Source organism: Aulostomus chinensis, chromosome 21 (genome assembly GCF_037954235.1).
Source record: "Aulostomus chinensis isolate RoL2024-O1b breed Wild chromosome 21, RoL_Achi_v1.0, whole genome shotgun sequence".
NCBI lineage: Eukaryota > Metazoa > Chordata > Actinopteri > Syngnathiformes > Aulostomidae > Aulostomus > Aulostomus chinensis.
This window is the reverse complement of record NC_141340.1, coordinates 11,571,413-11,580,785: the sequence shown is the minus strand read 5'-3', so window position 1 is coordinate 11,580,785 and position 9,373 is coordinate 11,571,413. Positions and strand designations below refer to the sequence as shown.

General features: G+C 42.2%; 1 protein-coding gene across 4 annotated transcripts; it reads right to left on the bottom strand.

Moving 5' to 3' along the window:
- Positions 1-255: 255 nt before the first annotated feature.
- Positions 256-9,081, bottom strand: armc1 (armadillo repeat containing 1). Of its 4 annotated transcripts, none has more exons than XM_086191934.1 (7): positions 8,940-9,081; positions 7,875-8,086; positions 6,671-6,762; positions 5,155-5,347; positions 3,510-3,626; positions 2,524-2,598; positions 256-2,082 (listed from the first exon to the last, which is right to left on the bottom strand). In XM_086191934.1, exons 2-7 carry the CDS (start codon positions 8,034-8,036, stop codon positions 1,891-1,893), a joined length of 831 nt encoding a protein of 276 aa, XP_086048060.1. In that variant the 5' UTR covers positions 8,037-8,086; positions 8,940-9,081; the 3' UTR covers positions 256-1,890. The 4 variants fall into 4 exon arrangements, with proteins under 4 accessions (XP_086048060.1, XP_086048062.1, XP_086048061.1 ...); XM_086191936.1 differs by having other exon boundaries at positions 7,875-8,083; XM_086191935.1 differs by lacking the exon at positions 8,940-9,081 and adding an exon at positions 8,788-8,933.
- Positions 9,082-9,373: the final 292 nt, after the last annotated feature.

Here is a 9,373-nt window from a genome sequence, read left to right as displayed (position 1 = left end):
GACAGAGGCTAGCAGCGCTGACCATCAAGAGAGGACGATGCTAGGAAACCACAGCTCAGGAGGCAGAGTGGCTGTTTAGAAACCGAAGAAGTGCCGGTTCGATCCCTGCTTCCCCCGGCGACTGTGCCAATACTTCCTGTTGGGTCGATTGGTGCCTTCACCCTCAGTGTGTGAAGGACTCAACATTGTGAAGAGAAATCGAGCACATTCAGTAAAACCATGTGAAAATAAAACAGCTCCAGACAGAAGTTGATTTTAAGTTTATCAGTATATGGGAATCTACAGTTTACAGTATATTACAGTCGATGTACACATGAAGATACACGTTTCTCTGTCATCTTCACAGATGTTAATAACAGGAGGGGAATGATCAACACAATTTTCAAGTATTCAGTCTTAAGCAGGAACTGAATCTTTTTTCTTAAATGTGCAAATCTTTCAAATAAAGATGCTTAAATTTTAATACTGATACTTTTTTTTTATTCAAAAACATCAAACTAAGGGATGCTGCTAAACTATTGATGCTTATATGATTATTAATCCCCCCTCCCCCCCCCAAAAAAAATTAAATCATTGATTTTGAAGGGAACAGCTACCGTCTCAGGCCATTCCAGCATTTGATGTTTCTGCGCCATCAAAACAATAGTAGTCGCACTGAGTATAATATCTGTTAAGGACACACACGCACACACAAGTCAGAGGTGTGAGTCAGTGTAACGGCTATAAGAAACTCACTACAGTGCTACAACCACTCGTCCCATTTAGTGGCGTTCAATGCGAAAAAACAAACTTTCTTTCACATGTACAACTGTAGGGAATCAGGCACCATTTACAAAATATACATAGTTTGACAGTATAGTAGCGCTACTGCTCAGTGTTAGTGGGTCCTCTGTATATGAGCGGCATGATCTTTGCTTTAAGGACACTGCTGGCTAACCCTAAAAAAGATGGGGGGGGTATATTTAAAAAAAAAAAATTCTTGTTATTAATTCCAGGTAGCATAGGAGAGGAAGTAGGTTTGCCATGCAGCTCATGAGCGGGATAAAAGCAGAGGTAGCCTAAAGTCTGTGCAACTGACACAAATTCATCGCCGAGTGATTTTTTTTTTTCCTTCATCCGAGTATGACATCTAAATGCAGCGAGGAGCTGCTTATTATCGCTTCCCCTTTCAGTACGCATGATGATACTGCAAGTAAGCAAGCGGCTGAATGGGCTGCAGCCTCTTGTTGGCGTCTAATTCTACTCGAGCGGCGTCCCTCCGCGAGCGTAAAGCTGGGAGAGACCGGCTGCTGCTGCTAACGGCCACCTGGGAAGCACAAATGTTATATGCTTTGAAGCTCTCTGAGTTATTTGAATGAATGATGAATAAATACAGTGAAATGTCGTGTCTCTCTCCCCCCCCCCCCCCGAAAAAAGAAAAAGGCACACACAATAATCAAAAGATCTTGGCACAAAAGCATGCTAAATTAAAAGGGGAAAAATAATCAAGAATGAAAGATTCAATTATCTATATAGTAAAGGGATAAGAGCTGCAAAAAAAAAAAAACCCAAAAAACATGCAAATCAAATAAGCCGGTAGGACACATTTCCAGAATGCTATTTGGCTGATTTAAAGTTTGTGAGATGCAGCGAGCATGTTGTTGTGCACATACAGTACAGCCAGTGGTGGTGGTGGTGGAGGGTTGTAGCTCAGTATGTACAAAGTTATTGCATGTTCCACTCTGCAGTCCAGCACTTGTTGCATACACGTGTTCGGGCTCCTGTGTGCTTTTGCAGAGGGAACTCTAGACTAGAAGAGGCTAATCCAGACAAGGCTGACAGACGCCGACGCTGCAGCTGGATGGTACTTTATAAAGGGGGTGGGGAGCAGATCATGTGAACAGAAGGTGGTCACCAATAAAAGGAGCGAGTCAGGAAGTTGGCGGCCGTGTTGAGCCAGCCCATGCCGTCTGTAACCGAGCCGACGCGTGTGACTGCCTTGTCCTGTTCCTGGGATGGGCTCTCCTCCTCGGGGAGGTAGTCTGGGATGTCTGTGTTCTCCTCTACCACCACTGCTGAGTCCTCCTGGAATGGCATGATCAGCTGCATACAAGTAATATAAATAAAAGGGTAAATTATATTTGTGTTAGCGCACAAATGTGTCCAAACAACTCCAGGATTGCACTAATAAAGCAGAGAGCCAGACAATTACCATTGTCGTGCTTCACATCACAAATGTCTGAGGCTGCTCTGCCCCCTGCTGGTCGTGTCATGTATCACTACTCATGTCAACGTTCAATTCTCTCAATTATTTGGGGAACCATTGTTCCATTCTACAGTGTCTTTTGCAGTGCAACATTTTTATTAAATCGCTTTTATATATTTTTCAATTAAGGGATTAAAAAATGAAACAAAAGGAACAACTGTTAAAGAGCAACTTGTGTTATGTCAGTGTGGATAAGTCAGCACAAGGAGAGGTGAGGGAGGGGGTGTATGCAAGGCACCCGGCGGCAAGCCCACTGACCTATCAGCTGACGTTCTTACCTCTCCTCCGTCCTCTGTCTTCACCACCTGCTGGGCTTTCATGACTTTAGTAGAGTTGATTGCTGTTCCCAAAGCCTGCCAGGAGAAAAATACATCATTCTTTGGTACGGCAGGATAAATCGACTGTATTGTGTTCAATCACCTTCCACGCGACGCTGTTGTTGAAGACCTACAGAATCAATTCTACTTTTTTACAATTTGGTGCATTTTCATCTTTTCTCTTCTTTTTTCTTTTTTTTAGGCATTCATATTTCATGGTATTTTTTGGTGATAATATTCAAAACAATAAGAATGAGATCCTCTTTTCTTTGTCACATCAGCCAATACTGGCATCGTTGGTTATATAATGCCAAAGAAAAATTAATTTCAAACAAACAGAGACGTAAAATTAATCTTCTCCGTAAAACTGTTTTAATACTGACAATAAGAAATTTCCCCATAGGGGGGATTTGTTACAATATTACAGTTGGTCTGTTGTCTAGATTTGAAGATTTGACATGTGGAAATAGTGTAGTTAACTGATCCGTCAAGCCTGCAAAGCACAACAATTAAAATCAATTCATCAATTAGTTGACGGAAAGCAAATGATTCGCCAAGTATTCTAATAAGGACGGCTCATCGTTTCAGTCTCATTTAAAGGCAAATTATCAATCGTGCTACTTCCACACTCTTAAATATCAGGATTTAATGCTTTTTTTTTTAATTATTTTTTAACCTGTGAGTTTTTTGGACTGTTGGAGGGACAAATGATGTAAACATGTCACGACGGGCTAATTGTGAAAAGTATTTAGTAAATTGTTTTTAGGTTTCATTGACTGAATATTCATAGATGCACTGTGAAAATAATTGGATTGCTCATTAGTGAAGATGGCTTGCAGCCCTGATCAGGACACACACATGAAACCTGATCCTGCATCAGTTGTAAAACATGCTAAAACAAATCGATTCTATGTACTGCATCTGTAATGAAAGGCTGTGTTGCTTACATCAGCTTTAAGGTCAGAGCGGATCCTGACCACACACCTCTTGACAGCCATCTGGAAGGTGAAGCTGATGACCCCTCGGATCTTTAACAAGGCCTCTTCGCAAAGGCTCCTCCGAGTCTGAGCGGAGGAAGAGAAACATTAGACAAACTGTAGAATCAAGGCACTGGGAGGAGTAGTGACACAGAAACCCATAACATTTGACACGTTACACTGAAGAACAGCAGTTCGTGTCTCTCTTACTCTTGCTGCCGCGTTCTCGTGCTTGTGCTGGAGCGATAGCGCTGCAGCTCACCAGAGGCCGTCTGTCTGCTGAAATGTAATCTGGCTAGGTGCGAGCTTCCAGCAGAGCAGCGTTCGGCTTCGATCTCAACGTCCTGCTGTTTAATGGCTGACATTTACATCCAACTCCACCCCTCCTTCCCCGAGCCACACCGCTCGGACACACCGGTAACACGCTTTACATGCTCTTCAGTCATCAGGCTGTACTCAAGAGATATCAGCAGCTTCAGCGTTTAGAGACGTGCATTTGGGTTTTCTAGATCCTGTTTTTGTTGTTGTTGTTTTTTTTCTAATAGGATGCTCTGCCATTGCGACTTACACTTAAAACTGAGTTAGCGATAAAAAAAATGTAAAAGCACCACCGACTGACGGAGGAGAACTTGATGTAAACCTAAATTAGAGTCAGACTGAAGCATGAAAGCCTTGTTGGCCTTGAAGAACGAGGTGCAAACCATCCAAGTGGACTGAACAGTCCGACTTCTCCTCTTTTGCTCCCAAGGTGACTATTTTTAATCTTTCACAGTTGGACAAGAATCAAAAAAATATCACCTTGCGCAGCTTAAGTGCTGGGAGCATTAACGCTAATACTGATTTACCCACAACAAGATTACATTCTGCGGCTGGTTCATTTAGTGAATACAAAACTGAGATTAGATTAAAATTCACACATTCACACAGAAGTGGGTTCTCCTCTCGCACCAGCTTCCCGTCCTGACTTGATTTATATTGCTCATTTTTATTAAACAGGTCTTCACGGGTGAAGTACACGGCTCTTGACCTCTCCGTGTCTGTGAATGCCTAAACGTGGTCGATCCCTGATTTAAGTGTTTTGACGCTGCTTGTTGACATCGGCTGTGTAGCCGTTTTTTTAGCCTGACCCTGTGTTCCACCCTGTTCTCTGCATTTCAATCCTCTACTGGATGTGAGTTTATTTAAATCTCACTAAATTCTGGTGATCTATGAACCCAGTTGAGTCGCTTATGCTAATCTTTGATTTTATTACGTATGTTTGTGACTTCAAAGTGTGAGGTTTTTTTGGGGGGGTTTATTCTGTGATTAATTAGACTCTTTGGCCATTGCAAGACAGGCTCGAGTCACCCGAAACCTTGACAGTAGCGTTGTGACTTTGACCTGAAACCATCATTCTTATGGAGTTGAAGAGTTACAAGCTTTTCATGTCAGTAGTGACGGCAGGCTGCTTTCTACCATGCTATTCATACTCATATTTTAAGAGCAGATCCAAATTACAGGGCAGTAAAACCCTGCGTTTCACGTTTATGTGACAGTTTTAAAGCAGAAGGCATTTGTAACCTTGTTGCTTCAGTACATGAAACAATAATCTGACGCGTATGTTGTGAAAACTTACAGAGTCATCGAGTCCATCGATGTGCAGGACCACAGTTTTGGCTCTCTTGTTGTTGGAGCCCAGGAAGAACTGGGCTTTACGTCGGCAGGAAGCGGCGGCCGCCTCAGCCTGCTCAGCCTCTTCTTTACCGGCAGACTGCAGAATCTCATAGATCTCAGAGGCCAGGAGTTTGGTTTCTCCGGGGGACGTGCTCCTTAGGAGAGAGCGAGAGGGAGAAGAAATCAGGACAGAATATTAAAATATCTTGTGTTGTGCTAATGAAGCGGTTGCTGTGCTTTCGCCTTTTTTTTTTAAACTGCAATCTTCGCAGAACACAAACAAAACACCAAAAAAAGCAGAGTACGATGGAGGTTTTTTCCTTGAAGAAGCCACATAAGTTCAGTTGCAGTTGTGTTGCCAGGACCGATATTTTATGACGGATCCTGGGATTCCCCTCCAGGCTATACCGCTGTATATGTCACCAAGCCATCACATCTTCCATAGTAACCACATATGACATCAGCTGTCCAACGAGGCTGCCCTCTGGGGGCTCCTCCGCTTCTAAGGCATAACTACCTCGGCTTGATGGAAGCCTTTCAGCCAGCCGAACATTACTAACTAGTTATCCCAAGAAAAAGAACAACGGGGTGAGACTTAAACATTTTGTTGAGAGGGATCATCTTCACAAACGATTTTTTTGAACTTCTGTGATTTTGGAAGCACAAATCTATCATCACTCAACATTCGTCACTTTGAGAATACGCTAACTTACATAAGAGTTCTCGGGGCTCATTCCTGCAACTCTATATTTAAGTTAATTTAAGGAAGAAGAACTGCGTTTGCACCTTTTTTGTGTGACTATGCTAGACGTTATCCCTCAGCCATGTGTTCCCACTCTGTCCAGCTACGACTGACCTCCATCTAACAGTTGCTCCTGTTACTGCAGGGCTCCTCCTCCTCCTGACACCATCTCAGACTAGATAAAAGTGACTGGCTTACTTTCGGACTACAACAGGTCTCTTCCTATCATGATAAACGGTCATCACTTTACAGAAATGCCACAGGTCATCAGCTCGGTATAGCAACTCTGCCTCTGACACAACATGGATGACTACTACAAAGTCTACCAAAAAAAAAAAAAAATGAAAATGCCAACATCTTCTTGGTAGAACATGTTTGGGTAAAAGGAGCCGCCTCTGCAAAATAACACGCTAACATCGTGACACCGTTTACAACATGCAAGTGGACTTCAGAACTGACGGGATGCGTTAAAATCTAAGACATGCAAAAACAGCAATTCGACTGTAAACGCCATTTTCTAATTCAACTTTAATCACTTTCACCCTGACACTGTGACTGGAAGGATGTGGTCCTGCCTGGAAAATCTGCAGACAAGCATGCATCGTCTAACAAAACAAAACAAATCTCAGGTTTTATGTAGCGAAAGTGCAGAGTGTGCATGAGTGTGTGTGCGTGCGTGTGTGTGTGTGTGTGTGTGTGTGCGTGTGTGTGTGACATGGCGGTGTCAGGGACTTGCTTCTGCATGACATTCTGCAAACTCAGCATCATGCCCAGCTCGCCCTTCATCTTCTCCCTGTTGGCTCGACATTCTGCCAGGTATCGCACGGCCTGCAACGACAAGGGTGAGGGTTATCCAGCCAGCAGCTGAGAGCTCACACACTCTTTAGGAGATTATAACAGAGTGAGAGCTGTTTGCACGGACACGCGTGTTGCATGGGTAAAATGTTACATAACCAAGAGAAACACACACATACTAAGACCCTGTGTTTACACTTCACTGGTCACCTTCAGAAGCAACTGTTATATAAAAGCACTTCAATGTGTATACACAGGACAAGTGACACTCTGCACAAAAGGGTGCTGTTGGTGCAAGCGGGGGAGGGTTAACCTATCAAGAGTATGTTCTGTGTCTATACCACTAAACTGACAGCAGATGTCACTACTGTGCAGTTTTTGAGAACGTTGCCTGGGACAGGGTGAGAGGGCCTTTGGATGGTCAATGCTGGGTCAACACAGAACAGCAGGATCTAAGTGATCAAAGGTTCGTTCTACATGCTGGCTGTAAATACAGCACAGCACAATGTGTTTCATTCTTACACCAACTGATGTTATTTTCTGTGTTATTGAAAGTATATCATGTTCTTTTTCTGTTAAACTTCATGTGAAACATCTTACATTGCTGTCTTGCCCACATTCAGCATCTCAAAGGGAATATTTCTGCTTACATAAACTCTATTACCCAATAAAACATACTCCTCTTTAACTACAATCCATTATGTCAACATGTTAGGAGAATATGGCTAAATCAGAGCTACTTCAAGTGAAGCAGGCAGGCTAAAATTGGCTTAATAATGAAAAGTTATCAAACCAAAAACTCTATTTTTTCCATTATTTGACCAGGCAGTAGAGTGACACTGCACAGGACGTCAACCTGCTAATTAAGTGACTCCTTCGTTCTTTTTACATTTCTCTTCTCCACATTCTAATTATACAAGCAGCTACCTGCATTTGAATAATTGAACTTTAATGTAAATTGAGCACCAGATAAATATACTTTTTTATTGTAACTGAAACCTGTAGTGTTAAGTTGTTATATTTAAAAACTTAAAGCAAACTGGACTGAGGGAGCGTGGTACCATTTCCGTTTTAATTGTTTGCTCCCGGCCAACGGCCCACCACTACACCACAGTTTTGGCCCTCTGAGGGAGGATGCTACTCACCAATAGTGCCGAGTAGACGACCTGTGGGTTTGGGTGGTCTAGAAAAAGGATAAGACCTGGGAGACAGCCTTGGTCCTCTACTATGGCTCTTCGGTTCAAAGGGTCAGCAGCGAGGTCTCGCAGCTGGTTCACCACAGTCAGCGCGTCCACCTCCGCACTCATGGTGCCTCTTGTCTGAAAGCCACGGACATCAAACCAACCTGTTCCCTCTGCTAGAAAAAGGTGGTAAACAACAGATTTTGTTTGTGAAAATAAGGACTGTGGCTTTGGGTGGTTTTCTTTATCAGTTACAGCAATGAACAACATTTTTTTTTAAATCAACAGTTCTACCTGGAAAAAAAAAATCTGAAAAATACCCGCAATGAGTTTTTATAATCATTTGATATTCAATATGCAAAACAAGCAGCAAACAATAATTCATTTATTTTTCACAAGAGGCTAAAACAATAAATCAACTCTTGGACCTGTTGACCTTTACACTTACAGATCACATTGTTTTCATTTGTCTAAAAACGAATTTACAATACTTGATTTAACTAAGTTCATGCAGAATACTGTCAAAATAACACGTTAAACGCTCTATAAATAGTAAACCTTAAATAGCTAATACTTTTCCATGGTCACAGACCACGTTTGCAGATTTGACTTGACTCCAACAACCTGTAATAAATTCTACAATTATTGCGACATTTAAGAGACTTTTATAGAATAACTGAATCTACGGGTAAGATACCTAAAAGATCAAGCACACAAAGCCGCTAGCACGCACACGGAGGCTACTGTTGAGTCATTCCTTTACATTCTACATGCTATACCTTACCAACAGATTCAAAACATTTAAATAAGAAAACTTAAAAAGTCGATATAAATACTATTTTTTTCCAAAGACACTTTCCACGACCCCCAACCTCACCTCAAATCACGCCCTATAGAGCAGGGGCGATTCGGCAGCTAAGCTATGCTAACCAACACACCATTTACAACATAGCTTTCCGATCATTTTTCTGTTAAAGCATTAAACAAACTCTGATAACTTCAATCATAACAACTGAGGGAACGACGTACTGGGAGACTCGATGCCACTTTTTTAAAATAAAAAAAAACCTTTACAAAAATAATCTCATTAACCCCGGGCCTCTTTCTTTACAATACTCGCTCGCCTAGCTAGCAGCTGTCCTCAGTGTTTGGGTTTTGTGGCACATCAATGGGTGCAGTTGTTTTGTGGCTCAGCATGTCCCAGTTGACAGAATGAACACAGTAGTTCAAACACAGCTCCGGCCTGTCGGGGAGTCTGGAAATACGAATCGAACAGACGTATAAATCCTCACAAGCAATTGGACAATCATAATATGATTGATGGCTGTAAGGCCCAATCGCACAAGAAAATGTTTGGAGTCTGGATTTCTATTGGTGATTTTGTCTGTCATTCAATATAATTACCAAATTGCGATGCCCAACATTTACAACTCCCGTGTCGTAATCTCTATAATCCTATTGGC

Coding starts and splice junctions, on each gene's coding strand:
- armc1 (XM_086191934.1), bottom strand. CDS start 8,036: ATGAGTGCGGAGGTGGACGCGCTGACTGTGGTGAACCAGCTGCGAGAC. Junction 5,348..6,670: donor TTGCAGAATGTCATGCAGAA/GCAAGTCCCTGA, acceptor CTCTCTCCTAAG/GAGCACGTCCCCCGGAGAAA. Junction 3,627..5,154: donor TCGATGGACTCGATGACTCT/GTAAGTTTTCAC, acceptor TCCTCCGCTCAG/ACTCGGAGGAGCCTTTGCGA.